General features: G+C 36.7%; 1 protein-coding gene across 7 annotated transcripts in view; it reads left to right on the top strand.

The window, feature by feature from the left end:
• The window catches only part of PIK3C2G (phosphatidylinositol-4-phosphate 3-kinase catalytic subunit type 2 gamma), a 364,032-nt gene that overhangs the window by 165,345 nt on the left and 173,639 nt on the right, over positions 1-25,048 (top strand). For all 7 annotated transcript variants that reach the window (XM_082849612.1, XM_082849613.1, XM_082849617.1 and 4 more), the window contains one exon: positions 4,614-4,708. In XM_082849612.1, the coding sequence (XP_082705738.1) occupies positions 4,614-4,708 (95 nt within the window). The remainder of the gene's footprint in view (positions 1-4,613; positions 4,709-25,048) is intronic.

Raw genomic sequence — 25,048 nt, forward strand, 5'->3', positions numbered from 1 at the left:
CATGAGAGATTACTACAAGCAACTATATGCCAATAAAATGGACAACCTGGAAATAATGGACAAATTTTTAGAAAAGCACAACCTTCTGAGACTGAACCAGGAAGAAATAGAAAATATAAATAGACCAATCACAAGCACTGAAATTGAGACTGTGATTAAAAATCTTCCAACAAACAAAAGCCCAGGACCAGATGGCTTCATAAGCGAATTCTATCAAACATTTAGAGAAGAGCTAACACCTATCCTTCTCAAACTTTTCCAAAATATAGCAGAGGGAGGAACACTCCCAAACTCATTCTGCAAGGCCACCATCACCCTGATACCAAAACCAGACAAAGATGTCACAAAGAAAGAAAACTACAGGCCAATATCACTGATGAACATAGTTGCAAAACTCCTCAACAAAATACTAGCAAACAGAATCCAACAGCACATTAAAAGCATCACACACCATGATCAATTGGAGTTTATCCCAGGAATGCAAGAATTCTTCAATGTATGCAAATCAATAAATGTGATACACCATATTAACAAATTGAAGGAGAAAGATCATATGATCATCTCAATAGATGAAGAAAAAGCTTTTGACAAAATTCAACACCCCTTTATGACAAAAACCCTCCAGAGTGTAGATATAGAGGGAATTTACCTCAACACAATAAAGGCCATATATTACAAACTGATAGCCAACATCATTCTCAATGGTGAAAAACTGAAACCATTTTCACAAAGATCAGGAACAAGACAAGGTTGCCCACTCTCACCACTCTTATTCAACATAGTTTTGGAAGTTTTAGCCACAGCCATCAGAGAAGAAAAAGAAATAAAGGAATCCAAATCGGAAAAGAAGTAAAACTCTCACTGTTTGCAGATGACTTTATACTATACATAGAGAGTCCTAAACACTCTCCCAGAAACCTACTAGAGCTAATCAATGAATTTGGTAAAGTAGCAGGAAATAAAATGCACAGAAATCTCTTGCATTCCTGTACCCTAATGATGAAAACTCTGAAAGAGAAATTAAGGAATCACTCCCATTTACCATTGCAACAAAAATAATAAAATACCTAGGAATAAACCTACCTAAGGAGACAAAAGACCTGTATGCAGAAAACTATAAGACACTGATGACAGATATTAAAGGTGATACAAAGAGATGGGGAGACATACCATGTTTTTGGATTGGAAGAATCAACATTGTGAAAATTACTCCACTACCCAAGTAATCTACAGATTCAATGCAATCCCTATCAAACTACCAATGGAATTTTTCACATAACTAGAACAAAGAATTTCACAATTTGCATGGAAACACCAAAAACCCCACATAGCCAAAGCAATCTTGTGAAAGAAAAACGGAGCTGGAGGAATCAGGCTTCTGGACTTCAGACTATACAAAAAGCTGCAGTAATCAAGACAGTATGGTACTGGCACAAAAACAGAAATATAGATCAATGGAACAGGATAGAAATCCCAGAGATATACCCACGCACATGTGGTCACCTTACCTTTGATAAAGGAGGCAAGAATATACAATGGAGAAAAGATTGCCTCTTCAATAAGTGGTGCTGGGAAAACTGGACAGCTACATGTAAAAGAATGAAATTAGATCACTCCCTAACACCATACACAAAAATAAACTCAAAATGGATTAAAGACCTAAATGTAAGTCCAGACACAATAAAACTCTTAGAGGAAAACATAGGCAGAACACTCTATGACATAAATCACAGCAAGATCCTTTTTGACCCATCTCCCAGAGAAATGGAAATAAAAACAAAAATAAATAAATGGGACCTAATGAAACTTAAAATCTTTTGCACAGGAAAGGAAACCGTAAATGAAACGAAAAGACAACCCTCAGAATGGGAAAAAATATTTGCATTGAAGCAACTGACAAAGGATTAATCTCCAAAATTTACAAGCAGCTCATGCAGCTCAATATCAAAAAAACAAACAGCCTAATCCAAACATGGGCAGAAGACCCAAACAGACATTTCTCCAAAGAAGACATACAGATTGCCAACAAACACATGAAAGAATGCTCAGCATCACTAATCATTAGAGAAATGCAAATCAAAACTACAATGAGGTATCATCTCACCCCAATCAGAATGGCCATCATCATAAAATCTACAAACAATAAATGCCTGGGAGGGTGTGGAGAAAAGAGAACCCTATTCACTGTTGGTGGGAATGTAAGTTGATACAGCCACTATGGAGGACAGTATGGAGGTTCCTTAAAAAACTAAAAATAGAACTACCATACGATTCAGCAATCCCACTACTGGGCATATACCCTGAGAAAACCAGAATTCTAAAAGAGTTATGTACCACAATGTTCACAGCAGCTCTGTTTACAGTAGCCACGACATGGAAGCAACCTAGTGTCAATCGACAGATGAATGGATAAAGAAGGTGTGGCACATATATACAATGGAATGTTTCTCAGCCATAAAAAGAAACAAAATTGAGTTGTTTGTAATGAGGATGGACCTAGAGTCTGTTGTACAGAGTGAAGTAAGTCGGAAAGAGAAAAACAAATACCATATGCTAACACATGTATATGGAATCTAAAAAAAAAAAAAAGGTCTGATGAACCTAGTGACAGGACAGCAGTAAAGACGTAGAGAATGGACTTGAGGACAGGGGAAGGGGAAGGGGAAGCTGGGGCGAAGTGAGAGGGTGACATGGACTTATACATACTACCAAGTGTAAAATAGATAGCTAGTGGGAATCAGCCTCATAGCACAGGGAGATCAGCTCAGTGCTTTGTGATCACCTAGAGGGGTGGGATAAGGAGGGTGGGAGGGAGATGCATGAGGGAGGAGATATGGGTATATATGTATATGTATAGTTGATTCACTTTGTTATAAAGCAAAAACTAATACACCATTGTAAAGCAATTATACTCCAATAAAGATGTTAAAAAAAATACTTTCCAAGACATAATCAAATCCTACCCTGCTGATTATTTTCTGGAATCATGTTATTTTTGTTATGCATTCTTTTATTAGAATTAAACAGGCTATATTAAAGAGCAATAAGAATGGACTTTAAGACCATAATGAAAACAGAATGTATGGCTTATAGCTAGAAATCAAATAAGATACAGACCCAGAGGTACTGCAAACCACAAGCTGTAACAATGCAGGTAGGTTTCAAGAAGAGAGTTCAAAATAATGCAGTATGCACCAAAAATATTGCCTACCTCCTAGATGATGAGGCAGGATGCAGGTGGAAATTGTAGCAGTAGACAGGGTGAGCAGGGAGTTTGGAAGCAAGGACAGCAATTCAAGATCAATAAGTAGTTACTGGGTTCAGAAAGAAATCACAGGGAAATCTGAAAAGAAAGCTAAAAGACAAGCACGGAAGTAAATTCTGAGACATCTCTCCTGGTCATATGCTCATAGGATATGTTCACTATAAGGGCATGAACACAACCCATGGTCTAGTCAGTCCAGTATTAGCATGTAAATTAAAGAAGCCCACAACTGCAGTTTAAGACAACACACATTATGGTCTTTATATATTCAGACAACATTCAGAGATTATGCAAATTTTCTGAAATCATCTTTGACATTCTCATTTGGGAATTCATAGATGTTCCCATCCTTGAGGATGGTTAGCATACTGAGGTGTTTCTTCAGGTGTGCGTTAAATGAATGTTGTACCCACTTTTTTCTGCTGTCTATATTGTGATATAAAACCTGGCTTAAACTCTGTGTGTGTGTGTGTGTGTGTGTGTGTGTGTGTGTGTGAGAGAGAGAGTGAGAGAGAGAGAGAGAGAGAGAGAGAGAGACTTAAATGGTTTACTGGGCAACAAACCATAGAAGCTTTGCTTCTCAAGCAGGAATAAGCATTTTTAGGAAGATAGGAAGAAAACCTGACTTTCATTTTCACAACTTATTCAGATTCCTGAGATGATGGGGGCCCAGATACTTACTGACTGCCGATGGTGAAGTCCCTATAGAGTGTGGGTGGAGGTCTGAATTAGGTCCCAAAGGAGATCAAAGGTTGCTTTTGATGATTGTGTTTCCCACCAGGTTGGGTATACTAGAAAACATTAGAAAGTTGTTCCCAGTGCAGATGAAGGCATGGGAGATTTGGGGATGGGTGAACTATGGTGGGAACAGTCAGCTTTGAAACCTATTAGGAAAGCTTCAAAGCCTTCAGATTAATACTCAGTTGGTGATTTCAGTTAAGGCTTTGAGTGTGTATTAATTTCATCTCCAAAAGAAGGGAAACATCTACTGCTTAATAATGCCATTTTTATATCCAAGACAGTGTTCATGATATTATTTTTTGTGCCAAGATTCTCTTCCTAGGCATGGTTGAACTCCACCAACAACCTGCTCCTATTTATTATCCTGTGATACTAAAGCAAAAATAAGGAAAGGAAGCAGACTACACACCCCCAATTGTGTGTTGTGTGTATGCTCTGTTATTAGTTATACACCAGCTAATAAAGCTATCAAATATAAACATTTTGTTAAAACATTGATGCTGTTTTCCCTGTCTTTCTCAAGACTCTTAGGTCCCTTTGTATTTGCTATAATTTTGTTACTGAGGAAAAAAAAAAAAAAGGAAACTAATTGTATCTCTTATTTCAGGCTGTCAAGTTTGAATGGAACCTTGAAAGTCCTCTAGTGCAACTTCTGTTACACCGCTCACTGCAAAGCATCCAGATTGCCCATCATCTTCACTGGTAAGATTAACCAAAATAGGTTAGAATACCTTTTTTTATTGTCAACTTTTCTCTGTGGGGCAGCTTTCCCTTGTAATTGATACAAACTTCCACTTAAAATTCAGCCAAATTTGAGTCTTTGTCAAGGTTATTTTTATTTATGAGTATAATTTAACTGTCATCATCTTCAAAATCTTCCTTTCGTACCATTGCTGCTCTTTAAATCCAACCAGAATTTTAAATCTGGATGATACCTTTCCTATAGCTTTAAATCACAAGGTCTACGTGTGATCACGTCTACTTGCTTAATATTTCAATATAAAATCTAGTTATAAGACTGTGTATGTTTTGGAAGAATGTATGCTTTAAAAGAAATTTCTGGAGAAAACCATAATTCAAAAAGAGTCATGTACCAAAATGTTCATTGCAGCTCTATTTACAATAGCCCAGAGATGGAAACAACCTAAGTGTCCATCATCGGATGAATGGATAAAGAAGATGTGGCACATATATACAATGGAATATTACTCAGCCATAAAAAGAGACGAAATTGAGCTATTTGTAATGAGGTGGATAGACCTAGAGTCTGTCATACAGAGTGAAGTAAGTCAGAAAGAGAGAGACAAATACCGTATGCTAACACATATATATGGAATTTAAAAAAAAAAATGTCATGAAAAACCTAGGGGTGAAACAGGAATAAAGACACAGACTTACTAGAGAATGGACTTGAGGCTATGGGGAGGGGGAAGGGTAAACGGTGACAAAGCGATAAAGAGGCATGGACATATATACACTACCAAACGTAAGGTAGATAGCTAGTGGGAAGCAGCCGCATAGCACAGGGAGATCAGCTCGGTGCTTTGTGACCGCCTGGAGGGGTGGGATAGGGAGGGTGGGAGGGAGGGAGACGCAAGCGGGAAGAGATATGGGAATATATGTATATATATAACTGATTCATTTTGTTGTGAAGCTGAAACTAACATACCATTGTAAAGCAATTATACTCCAATAAAGATGTTAAAAAAAAAAAAAAAAGAAATTTCTGTACAATATTAGTTATAAACAGTGGGGTCTAAAGACCAATATGTGCTCTTTAAGTTAAAAATTCCTACAGCACTAAACTTTTCCCAGAGCATAAATTTTGAATATTATTAGTGGAGAAGTCAGACTTATTTAAGAGATACCAGAATTCCTCATCATAACCTGCTCCTGATCCTACTGAACAAGCGATTCTTTGGATGCTGTTCTGCCTACTTTTATTATAACATTGTAAATTCACACAAAAATTTTAGCAATTACAGATGTCAGTGACCTAAGGATGAAATTGAATCTATCCTTTGTCCTCACATATGTATAACAAGCATCATTTATTGGCTTCAATTGCTAGTGGAGAACTTTAAAAAGAAAAAAAGGAAGTCAATATCATTTTTGAATATCATGTTTTTCTGCTTCAAAAAACATCACTCTTCCCATGAAAATGACTCAAGGATTTCATAGCAAAATAGAAATACAAGGAATTGTCAAGCACTAATATTTGATTTGCTGCTGAATTTCATTTCAAATTCCTAATAGAAATGCTAGGGCATTTTCCTCTAGTATGTCAGTATAATTAGGCATCAGATAATATTGGCAAACAGTGGGCCTTTCACTAAATAGACTCTCTTATCCAGCTCTGAATTGAGTCTTATTCCCTACCATTTTTCGATCAGCTACTTTGGTGGGAAGTTAAGTGGATACACTTGTTGGTGTTTCACTGTCATAATAAAGCTAGAACTCCATTAACCCCAATGTTTATTTCCTTTAAAACTTCACTTTTTTTCACTTTTCACTTTTTTAACATATGTTTATTCAAATGAAGGCATATTAAAAAATAACATGACCACCTAACAATCTTGATATAAAATATTTGAACCAAAACATAATATAAAATATATAAAGTAAAAAAGCATATAGAAAGATAAATTTAAAAAAATAGAATAAAATATTAAGGACTTATCCTAATACATTGATTGTCATAATACTAATTCTAGAGCCACCTTAGTAAGTTCTTCATCTGCTAAAAGGGTGTGAAAAGTGGAGTAATTTGAAAGACAACAATGAGTGCAAAGTTGTCAATCAATGTCATATTTGCAGATTCACAATAAATACAATAATGTCACTGTTTCCAAAGAAGTTAGGAGGAAAGACTTTCTAAGTATGGTTCTCACCCTTATAAAAAAGAGAAAAACCAATAACAAAGCCCATTTCTCTTCTCACTGATTTAAGAGAGTAAGTTAGAAGGGCTAGAAAAGAATATAAGTTATAAATGGACTGCTTGTTTCTGAATGCTTAATTTGTGAAAATATGGAAAAGGAGAAGGAAAATGTGGAGGGAAATATTTAATTACCCACATTCTTTTAAAACTTAAATAAAAATTAAGAATCAGGCAAAATATCCTAAGCATCAAAGAACATTACATATATTTAGAATATATCTTGGAGTTAAAAAATAATAGCTGCTGGTGCATAGCATCATATTTAGGGGACATTTGTTTGTAGAATATTGATTTTTTGTGTGTAGAATATTGAGTTAAAACTTTAGAGATGCAGCTCAGACCCTGCATGATACACTTAAAAATATTCTCAATATATCTTTCCTTAAAAAACAAAACAACAACAACAAAAGCCAATACCCTGTAATTTTAAAAAAAGATAGAGATCCATCAGACATCAGTTTAATGATTTTTCTCCACTCGGGTGAGCTCCTGCTTCCTCATATTCAGCATGTTCAACACTGAACGCAGCAACTTACCCTGCTCACTCAGGTCTTGGAGGCTTTTCTGGATCTTCCCCATCTCTCACGAATATGCCCAGTTGTTTACCAAGCCCTATAATCCTATACCTCCTAAATAGCTCTCCCTGCATCCACTGCTTCCACCTGTCACTGCCACTGATCAGAATGTTGCCTCATCAGATACTGAGTTAGGAATAAACAGGCTTGCACAGAAACCATCTTGACTACTTGCCATCACTGTGGGTAGCCTTCCTGAAAAGGGAAATTGACTTGGAGTTACTGTTGGAAGGGTGATGTAGGATGAGTATGCCCTATTTTTCATGAAAGGGGAGTTAACAATAAGCTTTGGATTGGGAAGGTTTAAAAGCTTTCAATCACAATTTGCACCCTAAAAGGTGACTGTAAATGGGTACAGTAGCATTTGGAGTTCCCAACTAGGAGGCCCCTCCCCCATCATATAACAATTTTAGAAACTTAAACTCAGTGCCCCTTTCCGTTTTGAATAAGAAACAAACAGCTGTCACTAGCTGGTAGTGAGATATTGGGTTGAATGGGGCTCCCCAAAAGATATACCTACATCTTAACTCCAGGAACCTGTAACTAAGACCTTATTCGGAAAAAGGGTGTTTGAAGATGTAATTAAATTTAAAATCTTGAGATTAAATCATCCTTTATTATCAGGGTGGGTCCTAAATCCAATGACAAGTGTCCTTATAAGAGACAGAGGAGAAGATGCACACAAACAGAAAAGGCCATGTGGACATGGAGTCAGTACAGCCCAGAGCCAAGGATTGTCCAGGGTCACCAGAAGCTGGAAGAGGCAAGGAAGGATTTTTCCCTAGAGCCTTGAAAGGGAGTACAACCTATCTTGATTTCAAACTTCTGGTGTCCCGAACTGTGAGATTAATTTCTATTGTTTAAGCCATCAGTTAGTATTAATTTGTTATGGCAGCCACAGGAAATATACAGCAAGGAAAGGACTTTATGAAGGGCTCTGACTAGATTGGCTCTGATGTCACATCATGCAGGAAGCTTTCCTTGACCCTCTCCCCAGCCACTCTCCAGGGTTGATTGAGTATTGCTCCCATGTTGTATCCCAGAGTATACTCTACACGACTCAGCAGATGTCGTGTCACACAACCTTAACACTTCTATTCCCCTGTCTGCGTCCACTCCTGGTCCATATAGTGGCTAATGAGAGCAATCATGTCATACTCATCAGCATACTAATCACACCAATGTCTGGAACTCCAGAGGTGCTGAAAAAAATGTTTTCAAAATCACGAAACCATAGAAATTTCTCTCAGGCTGTCAATATTTTCACATGCTTGGAATTCAGTACATTCTCAAAGGCACTGTTAGTGCTCTAGCCAAATCCCCTTTATCTGGCTGGTGGACCCATCTTGCAGTTTCAGTGAATATTGACTGCCAACTGCCAACTGCCTCTTCTCTGGAGAGTTGTTCTCTGCTAACATAGCTACCTGGTCTGGGAAGTGGGAAATCTTTAAGGTACAATTTACATTCCAGAACCTCCCCAGGGATGAATCAAAGCTAGATGACCTCTTGGTTAACTCCTTCTCCTCCCCTACAATGCTTCTCTTACTTCCTTAAAGGTTTCTTTCCTAAAGAGCACTCCTTCAGTAAATCACATACACCTTAATTCCTGTCTCATAGTGTGTTCTAGGGAAGCTTACCTAAGATAAGCATTTCTTTATTGAAGAAAAAGAATTTAAATATGTGTTTTTTAAAAATCGGAGCATCAGTATGCTAGGGATGTGTCACAAATGGAACAGCAGTATTGCAGTCTTTCATACTCCTAATACTAGTTTGATTGAATGAGCTCCAAGAGAACCATTTTGAATCGAAATCTGTATAAATTGTTTTTTAAGGCCTATCCTACAAAACTCTGAAAGCATTCCCTTCAAAGTGTGGGGTTAACCTGAGATGAAACACACATTTGCAAACTCTCTAAGTGCAGCAATTTTTTTCTGTTTTATTCACTGATATAGCACAAACACCTAGGGCAGTACTTGGCACTTGATAAATATTAAATAAATTTTTACTGAATGAATGAATAGGACAAAGTTGCCCAACTGGGTACATGCAAACTTGTGACATAAGAGGGCTGTTTGAGCAGTCAGTGCGTCTTGATGCCAAACAGATTTGGCACGACTAGAATGATGTCAGGACATCGGCCCAGTCAGGTACAAGGCAATGCATATCACTAGTGAAGTCAAAACTGGATTGGAGGGGGCTTCCCTGGTGGCGCAGTGGTTGAGAGTCCGCCTGCCGATGCAGGGGACACGGGTTCGTGCCCCAGTCTGGGAAGATCCCACATGCCGTGGAGCGGCTGGGCCCGTGAGCCATGGCCGCTGAGCCTGCGCGTCCAGAGCCTGTGCTCCGCGACGGGAGAGGCCACAACAGTGAGAGGCCCGTGTACCGGAAAAAAAAAAAAAAAAAAAACTGGATTGGAGGGAGAATGTGAGCAGAAGTCAGGGACTAACCTGAGTCAGGAATTAAGGCCTGAAAAACAAGCTGGTGCAATGTCTGCTGGACCAGTTGGGAGAACCATGGAGTGAATTAAGGCCATGGTGTCTCTGGGATCACGAGGACTTTCCAAGGTGGCTCATGGTATTAAAGGACTAGCTTTAATATACTATGCATAAAATTGAGATGTTGCAAAATCTGCCCATTCATTTTCTCAACAATCTAAACTTATCTAGAATTTTGGGGCAATTTCTCAAATCAGGGACTACTCTAAATAAAGCAAAATAATGTGGAAATTTTGCATCATATGATTTGAAGTCCTATGTTCCCCTCACCCCCTCTCCTAAATATGTCTCCCCAGTGCCTGAAATTCTCTCATTAGCAAGTCACTCCTTTAGGTTAACATTGTTCCCTCCCAGAATTTCTCTTCTCATGTAAAAAATATATATATTCAGAACATAATGCTTATGATGAATTAGTTTATCATTTGTTCATTTATGTGACAAATGTTGAGATGTTAGACATTGTTGAACTATTAAGGATATGGGAATAGAATCTAAAAAAGAGTGGATATATGTATATGTATAACTGATTCACTTTGCTGTACAGCAGAAACTAACACAACAGTTTAAAGCAATTATACTCCAATAAAAATTAATTTTAAACAAAAGGATAGACTAGAATGGTCCTTGTCTAAAGAAGCTCACAAGCTAACAACACATTAGCATCCAGGCAGCAGGAAAAAGCCCACAGGCTGTGTGGCAGGGACAGAGTAGAAGGAGTAAGCTGACAACAGATTCTGTCCATTTTACAGTTTTGCCCATGACCTGTTCCAGATATAAGCACAAGGCAGAGAGGCAAGTCTGGCCATCAAGTAAATAAAAAAGCCTCAACTGCGCTCCCATTCAGTCAGAGTTAAATACTGATAAAGGCATACAAATGAATATATAAAGGAGGTAAATGCTCTCTCTGCTTTGATGTCTGGAACACTCCCTGAAGTGAGAGTAAAAAGCTGTACTTTAGGGAGTTACTGCGGTATAATAGGGCACGCATGATACAAAATCAGGAGGTTTTAAAGCCTCCATCCTTTACCTTCTAGAATCATTATATTGCTACTAATTCACCTTTTTACCTTTACAGTTTAATAAATAATAAATTATTGCTTCACTTTTTTGTAAGGGGAAGATATGTCTTGTCATTTAATATTGATCTGTTATAATCATCTTTCACCCTGTCATTCTCAGAAAAGTATACACCAGATAAAATCCCTACAATGAGCAACTCACTAAACTAATGAGAGCTTTTCTCTACTCCAACCAACCTGAAAAAAAAAGGGATGGCTATTTGTAAGAAAGTTTACATTTTACATAATAATCTGTAAAATTCATTAGCACAGTTTTCTAGTTAAGGTATAATATAAGAACAATTGTTTTTGTCTGTTTTATTTTTATTTTACATAATAGAGGTTATATGTAGTTCCTTTAGTAAAAAAGATTTATTAAAAAACAGAATACAAATTTTAAGTTATTTTCTAATATCATTTAAGTCTTATTACTCCTATTAAATGTATATGAAAATAGAATCTGATACAAAGCTCTTCCATAGATCCATGCAAAAACCAGGAACAGAGCTCCACCTTAAATATATCCCTAGTTTAAATTATTTTCCCTTTAAATTCTTCTATTTTGTTAAATAAGTGAAGAGTTGTAAAAATGCACATTTTGTATATACGTACTGACCTCAAATGTTGGAACTCAGACATCTGGCCTTTGGGAACTAAACTTTCTAATCCAGTCTCTCGCAATTTTTCGTTATAATAGCCACATGCAATTACATCATTGCTTCCTTAGGTAGTAACCTGGTTTCCTTATAATAATATCAGCTCCTCATAGTTTATGTTACAGATTTGGGTTAAGACCTTGAAAAACATCATTATACTGCTTAAGTTTTGTTGTTTCTCAATGAAGAACAACAGGAAAAAGATCTGGATTGGTGATAAGGAATAGGAACGTATCAGCACGTTGATGGTACTGGACCCAGATAAAGAAAGGGAGAGAAGCAGAGCGTCACGTCGAATATATTTTTAGGTACCAGGTCTAGAAGTAGCACACACCACTTCGGCCTATATTCCATAGGTGGGAAGTCAGTAAGAAGGCCCCACCCACTGCAAGGGAGTATAGGAAAGCAGACCAGGTGTACATCTATATACAGAAGGAAAATGCTGTTGGATCTGGTAAACCCAGAGCAGGGTCTGCCACAGAGGTAAAAGCCATATAGATGACTCAAGAAATTTGGCCATTAAGTGATAAAGAGGACTTGAAAAGAAAACCAGTACTCACCTTTACATGTATTAATTGGCTTTCTTTTCAAAAACTGAAATTGTCTCAACAGATAAAAAATACTACTACCTAACTACCTGATTAAGAATCATCATTTTGACAGACATCCTCTAAAAGTGGCTTTTCTCTAACAATTCTATAAATATTTCCAAGAGATTTAACCTATAGGTACATTTTGTAACCATTTTACCTGGAGGGCTCATTATTAAGATATTTATGTAGCTTGGTGGGTACTGGTAGCTTAGCTCAAGAGGTCCAAAATTGAATCAAACATTTTTACTCTCTACTCTTTCAATCCTTGCCCCTACCATTCCCAAACTGTCTTTTTTATATGCAGTGTCCTGGTTTATGCTCACCAGCAAATCATCCAACACAGAAAATCTGGGAGGCATTTTTCTTACCCAGCAATCTTCCTCATTCAGCAGTCCTTAAGACCTAACTGTTGTTTCTCAAAAATATATTTTGATTTGTCCTTTTTCTATCTCCATGGCCAGCACCTTATCTCAAGCCTTTAGTGTTACCTACTTGGACTACAGCCTCCTAATTGTTTTTCTTCCCTTCCATTCTTTCCTGTTTTCAGCCCATCCATCCTTCACACTGCTCTGAGAAGAATCTTTGTGTAATACCACTTGATCCCTACTCATAAAGTAGGCTCTAGTTCCTAGGGAACCCCCAGCTGGCTAGCATAATTCCAGTCACCTTTTTCTGCTTACAGGGTTTAGAATTATTAGACTATGACATTAATCTCTTCTCCCTTAATATGACCTTGCAGTAGATTTTCATGATCTCAACTCCATCTACCTCCCATCCCATCTTATATTGTTTTCTACAACCAAACATAGTCTTTTCTATTCTCAAGTAGTTTCTCAAATTTTCAGAGGTCTTTCATGCCTTGATGACTATGCGTATTGCATTTCCCTCTGCTTGAAATGCAACTGTCCTGTTGTTTACCCAGAGTCTTTTAGGACTCAACTCAAAGTTTTATTCTCTTTGAAAATGTCTCCAACCTCAGCTCTTATACACACTGCCAATGCGCTTATTAACATTTTGCATACTTTCATTTACTTCACCGTTTCCCTTTTCTTTAAGACACTTTGGGCTGCAAGAAACAGAAAATCCTGATTCAACTGGTTTAAAAGATATGAAAAATTAATTATCTCACATAACAAGAAGTTTGCTAGTAGGGTGGTTCAGGAGTTTATTATTGGGGCAGCTGCCTGATTTTGTGATAAACTCAGTTTCTTTGATCTTTCTGCTCTGTCATCCTTAGTGTGTTGACTTGTCTTTAGTTAGTTCATTTCACATGGTTACAAGAAGACTGCCATAGTTGGTATCATATGCATACATGACACCATACAGCAAAAGAAAAGGCACTGATCCCTCTCCAACAAGAAAAGTTTTCTATAAATCCCATAGTAGAGTTAACTTCCTATATGATTTGCCAGAATTGGGCTGCATGTCATCCTGAACCAATAACCTAATTAGATGGCAAATGAGTGAGTTGGCTTACCCAGTTGATTTAGAATATTGAGAATCTATCTGTAAACTGGTCATCTTCTCTGAAGGTTATGATACCTGAACAAAATCAGATTCTTTATTCAGGTGTGAAGGGGAGAATAGATTTGCTATAGATAAAACCCTATGTTTCCTTTCTGGACTGTGAGGCTCTATCCTGACCATCTATCCTTAACACAGAACATTGCACGTAGTACATATTATTGGCACTCAGTAAGTACTTGAATGAAGTTTAAAAAATAATCATGCCACATACATTTATACTGCCTACAGGTTAACTTACCTGGACCACTGCATTTTAAAACAGCAAGCAATCAGCACAAGTCATACTATACTAAACATATAGAGTTGGCCATTGGTATTCTGATAATCACTTTTGCTCCCTTTAAATAATAGACTCCCCTATTGCTCTGGAATTGGAGGAAGTTGATCTAAATGACTTAATGGAAAAATATGAGAGTATGGAATAAATTTTTTGAAGAGGTATCAGGTGTTACTGATTGGGTCCATAGTGTGAGGTGCTTTTACTGACTTAACTATGCTGTTTCTTAAAACCCTGATTGAAAATGAAAGGCTGTATCTAGTGATTTGGCAAGAAGTGTTTTATGGGGAGACCCTGCCAAGCAGTCAATTACGAACTTTTAAAATATAATTTTCTGTATTGAGACTTTCTGTGAGGTTTGGGGAATTACTGAACAGTTTCTGATTTTTGCTGGCTCCTATATTCTCAAAGGTTTTTTTGTTTGATTGTTTGTTTATTTGTTTTTCTGGACTGTGAATATTCTTAGTTCTTTTTGTTTTGGGTCAGTTACTGAGTAAGTCCTTTCTTACTAGACCCTATTTTACTTCCTATCTTTGCTCATCAAAGATCACTCTTTGAAAATGTTGAATGGAGATTTTTCTTGCTTTTCTTCTAACTCAATTTTCTACTTCATTTGTGTACAGTTATTGTAGTTACAACAGAAAGACAATTACTTTATTTTCCTTGTCTAAAGAGCTTCACATGTGTTGCTTTTATCTGTAAGAAAATCTAGACTTGGATACTTCAATTAAATATTTGTCATGTTTAATAACTTAGAATTCTTGTTCTTGTTTTGGCATGTATGATTCATTTTTGACCAAAGATGAGTGAACAGCTTGCACAAATAGTGTTTGTCTTCAGACTTGACAGTCTGCCTGGTACACTAACCACTCTTGACAGAATGTCAAATAATTGGTGTATCTTGCTTGAGTTTAGTCATCTGAAGTTGTTAAAGGAAGGAATCCTAATGTATGCATCACTTTCCTTTTTAAATTGGGCACTGTGTATATATGTTTCCTAAGGTACTGTAAATGTCATTAATTTACCAAAATGATGGAACTTTTATTATTTTCTTCTAAGTAAAATTTAACATCACTTTTAGAGAGGCTGCTGCTCAGTAAACTGTTGACATAAATTGATTGATGACTGAAAATATCACAAGACTCAATCTAGAGCTTCAGTTACTAGATGAAGCAGCAGCTGAACAAATAGACCAGGGAACTTCAGGGAACAGAGACAGGAAATTGCATAAGAAGTATACTGAGGAAAGAGAGTATTATGTTAGTCGTCCATTCTTTCATTCATCTATTCTCTGAGGTTTTTTCTGAGTGTCTATTATATACATAATTTATAGTTATTTTGTGAAAGGAATGGAAAATATAAACAAATTATAATACACATTGTTTAAGTAATGTGGTTTCTTAAACCCTCCTAGCTATTTCAGGCAGTTACTAGAGATGCTGGAGTTTATTTTTCAACTCTGTTGTCTCGACAAATTAATTATAAACATTTCACTCAATGATTTTTAAGTCCTCTTTGACTGGATTATGAAACCAAATTCAGTGTGTTCATTCACACTTATTCATTCTTTGGAAGAGTTGTGCTAAGTGTCCAGAGAACCCCATCCCAGGATCAAGGAGCTTCATGAACTGAATTAGTGACCAGATGGTGACTTGGATAATCCTTTGGAATATTTTACTGTCATTTCTCTGCTATGGAGACTAGAATGCTAAGGTTTATCAGCTCTAGTATGGCTCTGACTTGGAGAGTATTACTAAAAATTCTCATCATTCAATTCTCTGTTTTCAATACTTGTTCTTGTCATGACAGCATTGCCTTATGGTAGACATGTTATAATATGATTAATGCTGAATAATATGCTAGTCGTTTCAAATACTCTTTCATTAATTCAAACAACTCTGTTATCTCCACTTTTCAGATGAAAAAAATACCACTCAAAGGGCTAAATATGCAAAGCTACTAAGTAGAAGAGCCAAAATTTGACCCTGCACCTCATCCATTATGATCTGCCAAGCCACTTAAATATTATAAAAGATATAACAATAACAATAAAAGGCAGAATAATGTCATAGGAAGAGAACAAGATTTGGAGGAAAATGTACTTGAATAGAAATTCCAACTCAGGTGTCTACTAGCTGAATGGTCTCGGAAAAATTACTTAACCTGCCTGATCTTTTTCATAATCTGTAAAAGAAATATAATTGTGCCTAATAGTTGTTAAAATTAATTGAGATCATATATATCAAGATCCTTGATATATATTTAGTGCATCTAAAGGGTGTATTTTTTGAGTCATTTAGAAAACATAAGAATTCATTTAGAAACATAAAATTACAGTTCCCAAGGCTATATCACTAATTAATAATTGCATTGAATTTAGATCTTGGATTGTTGTCATTTGACTCCTCACTCCTACCATTGTTTTTCTTTCTTTTTTTCCAATTCAAATTTATAATTGAAATTTAATAATAGAATTTGAAATGCATGGAAGTGGGATGAGAAAAATCAGTGTGTAGACAAATTAGTTTAGAGACCTGTTGAGAAAAGTATCCTGAAACATTTTAAGTGTCAGAAAAAGTTGGGAGTATGTGCATCATTTATTTTCAGAGAAATTTAACAGACAAAGGAATCTAACAACATTCACAGATTGCCTGTTGATACATGCTTTTACATTTCAACAGCCAACATCTATATCACTCATATCACTTAACTGTCTGCTAGCACAATTCAGAAGAAGAAGATATGAGTAAAAATTTTCATCAATCCTTTGGTTATTTTAAAGGGTTATGACTGTGAACTGCAAATGCAAAATTGTACCACTTAAGAAGTTGGGAATTTCAAAGGCAAAGAACTAAAGAACCCCTTACAACAGCAGGAGAATGGATCACTAAAATGTTGCTAAACCTTCCACACTAGGAAAACATTGTAGACTATCCAAGAAAATATAGGAAATCACTGAAACATCTCATGAAAAGGGGAAGAAAATGTGATTGGTGGTTGTCATGGACTTTTTCATAATTTAGTCAGATTTTAAAATCTTGAATGACATTCATTTGGTATAAAATGTCCATAATAAACATTATTACTGAGCATGTGACAAAAATGAGATCGTTTGTTCTAGAGGTAAAATAACACCATTTATGCAGGTTTCACTTTCAGGGTTATAGCTGGCAATTCCTTCCAATTGGTTAATGACAAGTGAAGATTGGATACTTCCCTTTTCTCTTTCCTGTAACCAGGAGCCTTAGCAATGACTATCCTGAAGAAATTATTGTTATTCCTATACATAGATTAAAGTTAGGTCTAACAGGTGCTCCAAATTCTGCATGACACTGTACCTATCATTTCTGGTGTTTTATACTGAAGCACCTGGGGATCTCTGATATGAAATATGAAGCATTTTTGGTCCTGGGCAATTGACTTAAAATTTCTGAGCTTCCATTTCCTCATCTGCAAAATAAGAATAAAATACTTACCGTAAGTAAGTAAATAAAATACTTACCACAGTACAGGACCTGTCATTATAGCTACTTAATAAATATATGTTGAATAAGTCAATAATTGAAAGAATTGAGATTTTTGAGGGTGAAATGACATAAAATTATGCAATATTCCTTGTACACCTCCTAGCCTTAACAAATATTTCTTCTTCTGGCTTCCCTTCTTTCCCTTTTTTTTTTAATCAAATGATGATATTTTATTTGTTGGAATATAGCACTCCCCAACTGAAGTATTTTATCAGATAAGTGGGCATATATCTGTAACTCTGTGGTCTAGTTCACACACATTTCACCTAAGTGTAAATGGGAAAACTATGTACATGGGGAAACTTCTGGGGTACCATTCCTCATGTTTCTCACTATCCCACATCTTACCACCATTCTGGATGGTTTCGTTTCTAAATGGATGATTCAGCTAAAAACCCCGAGCCTCAAGAACCCTTGACATCCTTTTTCACCAATAAAATTTAGAACCTTCACACTTCAGTAACTCCTTTCCGTGGCTACATATTAAATCTTGTCATCACTAGGAATGGCACCTCATCTAAGTTTTAAACTTAGAAATCTAGTATATTAACCTTTTCACATTTTGACTTTACTGCACATAACTAAACCTGGTGTTCAGTGTCAATAGAAACTCTACTCCCTTCTTCACGTGCATCCAACCACTCATAGTTTGACTTACCTATCAAATTTCCTATCCACTCATTTCTGTATCTGGGTTAATTTCCTCCATCACCCTCTATATCTACCAAGGCACTTGAAAAATGTCTCATGAATTAGTACCCTACTCTCCATCTCCACTAAAACCTTAGCTTAAGACATCATCATTTCCTTACTAATAGTGCTATTGTTTATTAATTCATCTACCCAATTTGGTTATTCAAAAATGTCTGTAAGATAAAGATCAAATTCATTAATCCTAAACTATATATAATGACCCATAAGATAAATTTTATTTTATTATCAATATCAGGAAAGCTTGTGCTTCTCCAAAACAACCAGTTTGTTTTTAACATATGAAAATGTTGTCTCTCTTAACTCACAGGGTAATAGTTAATAGTTTAGGATCCACATCAATATACCCGGATGCAAAACCTGGTTTCTACTGTTTTCTAGGTGTCTGACTTCCAGCAAGTTACTTCAATTTTATAAGACCAGTTTTTCTCAGGCATTAAAAATGATAATAATAGGGCTTCCCTGGTGGCGCAGTGGTTGAGAGTCCGCCTGCCGATGCAGGGGACACGGGTTCGTGCCGCGGTCCAGGAAGATTCCACATGCCGCGGAGCAGCTGGGCCCGTGGGCCATGGCCGCTGAGCCTGCGCGTCCGGAGCCTGTGCTCCGCAACGGGAGAGGCCACAACAATGAGAGGCCCACGTACCGCAAAAAAAAAAAAAAAAAAAAAATGATAATAATAAGATTTACTTTCAGAAGGTTGTTGTGAGAATTAATGTAATATCAGATTTGGGAAGACAGAGTAGGAGAGCCTTGTGATACAGAGAATCCAACCAGGTGTCAGGCTTATATCTGTAAGAAATGTGATCCTATCCCATAGGAAGACTTACTCATTAAATAGATAATTATTAAGTACCTTCCTTAGTTAGGTCATGCTGTAGTCTTCAGGGATACAGCAATGGATAAAACAGACAAAAATCCCTGCCCTTCCTTATGTAGCATTTGAGAGAAATAAGATATATATTTGAAAGATGTTAATACGAACTAGGGAGAAAAATGAAACCATCAGGAGATACAGGAATACAAGAGTCAGGGGAATTGCAATTTTAAGGTAGAGTAGCAAGGAAAGGCCTTATTTAAAAGGTGGTATTTGGAAAAGACCTCAGTGAAGTACAAGAATGGATTATCTAAGTATCTAAAAGGAGAGGATAGCAGGAAGAGGAAATAGCATACTCAAAGTATACTTGGGGTGTTAGAGAAAAAACAATGAGGCCAGTGTGGCTGGATTAACTTGAAAAGGTGGAAGAATAGTAGGAAATGAGGTCAGCTGGGAAAAAGGTGAAGGTGGGGGCAGGTTATGTAAAATTTTCTGCTGCACTGTTATAAGAATATTGGCTTTAAATGAGATGAGAAGTCATCAGAGGGTTCTGAGAAGATGAAAGACATGATTTGGCTTATATTTTAACAGAATTATTCTGGGTGTTGTGTTGAAAATCGACTGAGGAAAAGTAATGGCAAGAACAAGAAACCAATTAGGAGACTAATACAGTAATCCAGATGAGAGATCATAGTGTCTTAGACTAGGATATAGTAGCAGAAGGAGCGAGAAATAGTTGAATTCTAGATATATTCTTGAAAATAAAGCCAACAGAATTTTCTGATGGATTGGATGAGGAGTATAAGAGACACAAATTATGATACCAAAGCTGTTGCTTGAACAACTGAAACAATAGAGTTTCAAGAGGGCATATTTCTAAGGGTGGGAAAAAGATATCAAAAGATCAATCTGGACCTATTAAAATCTGAAATAACTGCTGGACATCTTTATCTGGACTACAGATAAAAATGAGGGAATTATCAACACAAAGATGAGGTTTAAAGCTATTAGCAGAGATGATGTCATGGTCAAGCCAACATTTAAAAGTCAAAGAGAGGGCTTCCCTGGTGGCGCAGTGGTTGAGAGTCCGCCTGCTGATGCAGGGGACACCGGTTCGTGCCCCGGTCCGGGAAGATCCCACATGCCACGGAGCGGCTGGGCCCATGAGCCATGGTCGCTGGGCCTGCGCGTCCGGAGCCTGTACTCCGCAACGGGAGAGGCCACAACAGTGAGAGGCCCGCGTACCACAAAAAAAAAAAAAAAAAGGAAGTGAGGTATATTCATTATCTAATACTGGGTAAAAAATTACTCCAACATCTTCCTGGCTTAAAAACCATATTTATTATCTTACTCTTTCTGGGGATCAGGAATTCAGGCAGAGCTTAGCTGGACCTTTTGCTTCAGGGTTTCTTTCTCAAGAGGCCGTAACCAAGGTGTCAGCCTGGAATGCACAGTCATCTCAAGATTTAGCTGGAACAGAATTTACTTCCAAGTTGACTCAAAGTAATTGTTGACAAGATTCAGCTCCTTGCCGGGAGACCTTATTCATCAGAGCAATCATAAAAAAATGGCCAGAGAAAATGCCAGCAACACAAAAGTCAGAGTTTTATAATATAATCGTAGAAGTGACATCCCATCACCTTTGTCATATTCTATCAGTTGGGAGCAAGTTACTAGGTTCAGCCAACACTCAAGAGAGAGGATTCCACAAGGGCATGGACACCAGAAGGGCATCATTGAGAACCATATCAGAAGATGCCTCCCACTAGAGGTAAGAGGGGGAAAAAAAGAGCCAGGAGCCAGGAATGGCTTCAATGTAAATAATAGTCAATGGGATCATCTTATTTGACAAAGTTTATTTTGGAGTTTAAAATCTTGAGTGTTTTTTTTTTCTTGAATTGCAGAGTTTGAATTGCAGTTCATTTTAAATTCAAAATCTTCATGATACCTTTTTATTTAAGGACTTTCTGCCTCCATTCATAGTATGTCAGAGACATTTGCCTTGTGCCATCTTTTCTTCACCATTTTTTTTAACCATTCTGGAGTTCCCAGAAGTGGCCCAGAAATCTTGATTGGGGTTCAAATGTGCTCATTATTGGGTTACAGGGCAGTAACACAGAGTCCTTGACCTCAAAAAGAACTCAACAGAGGCAATTGTTTACTATTCAGAGATTTAAGGAAAGCTAGACACAAGTTTAGGAAGAAATTAAGTTCTCAAAAGGTTAAATAATTTGTCCAAGGCCATACTGCTAGTAAGGCAGATCTGGATTTGAGCCTGTACATCTGTGCCTTTCTTATTTTACAGTCCATCCTCTTTACACAGCAATATTCAGTTTTTAAGAGTTTTGTATTCCTGAGAGACAAAACCAACACCCTTGAAGCCATCGAAAAGTGGTTACTTGCAATGCATTTTAATGTGAAATGAGAATAAAATTGAAACCAAGAAAAAGGAGCAAGCAGGGTGGATTGGAGTAGAGAAATCGGCTGGAAGGAAACAAGATAAAATGGAGCCTTGAAAAATGGATAGGATAAAATATGCATATTATATTGTCCTTTGTGGTTTGTGCATAGGAAATTATTAGATAAATATGAAAGTAAGATTAATATCAGCAGAGAATAGTTAAATGCTTTTGCTTGATTCTTCAAAGTTACATATTACCTCTCTCTTTCTGAATTTACTTTTATTTATGGTGGTAACTAAGGGAGTAGAAAAAACAGATATGAACACAGGGTATTCCTGCATCATCCCTTCAATACAGAAAAATAATTTAACAATCCTTCTTTAGTGGCCATCAGGAAATTATACCGTTGATGGCTTTTGGCCATCGGGAAATTATACTATTATGTAGACTATCAATGATATAGCTCATTCTTTAGTGCTACTAGCATTGGCCTCAGTTCTGTGTGAGTCCGTTTCTACCTGACTAAACCACATACATCATTGATTTTGGAAAATGTATGTATCTTCATATAGTTCCAAAACACTTCCCCAGTGTTTTATGTTGCAAGTATAAGGTCCCAAACTCTCCTTCTTTGTAATGTGTTTATCTGTGCCTATTCTAAAGCTTTTCAATCTCTATTAAGTAAGAATAAGGTGTGCTGAGTTTTTTTTTAATGGAAGGCCACATCTTTTATTTGAGACTGTCTTTCAGTCAGAATGAATCTAGTGATACTCATGGCAGAGCTGCCAATCCTTGGACTTTCTAACATGAAAAATGGCAAATTAGACTTTGTACATGGATCTAGAGTTGTGTTAATTATCTAGATAGTAAATAAAACCTAATCAGAAGCTTAGCGTTATTTAACTCGAATCAATATACGATATGGTATTTTTTGTTTGGTTGGTTGGTTTTTGTCAAGTTAAAAAAAAAAACTATACCACACATTCCTTTTACAATCTTTTTTTCCTTTTTAATGTTAACCATTTATTTTATATCAGTGTTCAAAAGATAAGATTTAAACATCTTAAATTTTATGGGCTAGCCCCTCCCATTTACTACCTTCATCTTATCCACTGTAATCAAGGTTAATTTTATAGAGATGAAAGGATAGAAAATTTTAGGGATAGATCTTCCAATTGCTTTTAATTTTCAAAAGTGGATTGAACATTTTAATATATTACATCTTTTAAGGAATGAAAGAAATGTTAACATGAATTAACAGCTGTCCAGCCATACTGTATTATTTAGAACAAATTTCCATCCCTTCAAACAATTTGCCTATATAACGAGCAATGGATTAAATCAAGAGAATAAGTAAATTTCACCGTTAGTCTTGTTACATCAAATGCTTAGTACTGTGCCTGGCATGTTGTAGATGCTTATTATGTATAAATGTTGAATGAATTTTTCAAATAGATCAGTGACAAGTGCTCAGTAGATGTAGTAGGCAGAATTCTAAGATGACCCGCAATGACCCCTGCCCTTGTAAGATCCCCTGCCTTTCAATGGGAATAAGCTGTGAATATGATATCACTCCTGTGATTATGTTACATTACAGGCATATCTCAGAGACACTGAAGGTTCAGTTCCAGACAACCACAATAAAGCGAATATCACAATAAAGCAAGTCACACAAACTTTTTGGTTTCCCAGTACATATAAAAGTATGTTTACTTTATACTGTAGTCTATTAAGTATGCAATAGCATTATGTCTAAAAATAGAGTACATATCTTAATTTAAAAATACTTTATTGGTAAAACTTGTTACCAATCATCTGAGCCTTCAGTGAGTTGTAATATTTTTACTGGTGGAGGTTCTTGCCTCGATGCTGATGGCTGCTGACTGATCAGGATGGTAGTTGCTGAAGATTGGGGTGGCCGTGGTAGTTTCTCAAAATAAGATAACAATGAAGTTTGCAGCATGGTTTGACCCTTCTTTTCATGAATAATTTCTCTGTAGCACGCAATGTTGTTTGATAGCATTTTACCCACAGCAGAACTTCTTTCAAAATTAAGGTCAGTCCTCTCAAACCTTGCCACTGCCTGATCAACTAGTTTATGTAATATTCTAAATCCTTTGTTGTCATTTCAACAATCCATCAAGTTCACCACCTTAGGTAGGCACGGTCACGGTGCCCCAAAACAATTACAATGGTAACATCAAACATTACTGATCACAGGCCACTATAACAAATATATAATAATGAAAAAGTCTAAAATATTGTGAGAATTACCAGAATGTGACACAGAGACACGAAGTGAGCAAATGCTGTTGCAAAAATGGCGCCGATAGACTTATTCAAAGCGGGGTTGCCACAGATTTTGAATTTGTAAAAAAATGCAGTACCTGGGAAGCACAATAAAGCAAAGCACAGTAAAATGAAGTATGCCTGTATATGGCAAAAGGGAGATTATCCTGATTGGGCCTGACCAATCAGTTGAGCCCTTATTAGCAGAGTTTCCCGTAGCTGGCAGAAGATGAAGTCACTACAACAATTCCAAGTGTGAGAGGGAATCAATGTGAGGAGATGCTCTATAGCTAACTTTGAAGGTGGAGGGGACCATGTGCCAAGAAATGATAATGACCTCTACTTGCTGAGAGTGACCCCAACTGATAGCCAGTAAAGGAATGGAGACTTCAGTTCTACAACCACGAGGATCTGAATTCTGACAGCAATCTGAATGAGCTTGGAGGCAAATTTTTCCCCAGAGTCTCCAGAGGATTACTCAGTCTGGCCAATACATGGATTTCAGCATTATGATACCCTGAACAGACTACCCAGCCACACCATGCTCGGACTGCTGATCCACAGCTAATACGTGGCCATTGTCTTAAGCCACTAAGTTTGTAGCCTATCAGCTCTCATTCTCATTAAAATCTGAGAAAAAGAATGCTTGGGGAAAGAGAGTTTGAAGAAGTTTATCATCTGGAAACCCTCAGCTAATCTTTTTTTAAAAATATGTAACTGCTTCTCAGACAATCCTTAAATCTTATAATATAGATCCCCATAAATAATTGTATGTAGAAGTGCATATGTTTGGCACAAGTCAGTCCAATGTGAGTTGTTTTAGCCACTCACCTAATTCTAAGGCATTTAGGAAAATGAAAAGGAGACTAGCCTACATGAGGAACTAATTAATAAAGTAACCTGCATTAGGAAGCAACTATTTTGTTGAAAACTTCCTTTTACTACAGCAGAAGCCTCAAGGAAATGTTCATGGGAAAGGGTGAGAAAGAAATTTCTACTATTTAGGTATTGATCCCTGTGAATGTATAGACTGCTTCACTCCTTTATATTATGTAGTGGGTATCTTTCCTATTAGGAACCATTAAATTCAAATCTCAATACTTGGATTTTATATTGGAAATGCATTAGTTTTGTTGAGATTCATTTCTAGTCTGTTGAATGTTTAACCTGTGCCTAAATT

The sequence above is a fragment of the Leucopleurus acutus genome (genome assembly GCF_964270905.1).
Source record: "Leucopleurus acutus genome assembly, chromosome: 11".
NCBI lineage: Eukaryota > Metazoa > Chordata > Mammalia > Artiodactyla > Delphinidae > Leucopleurus > Leucopleurus acutus.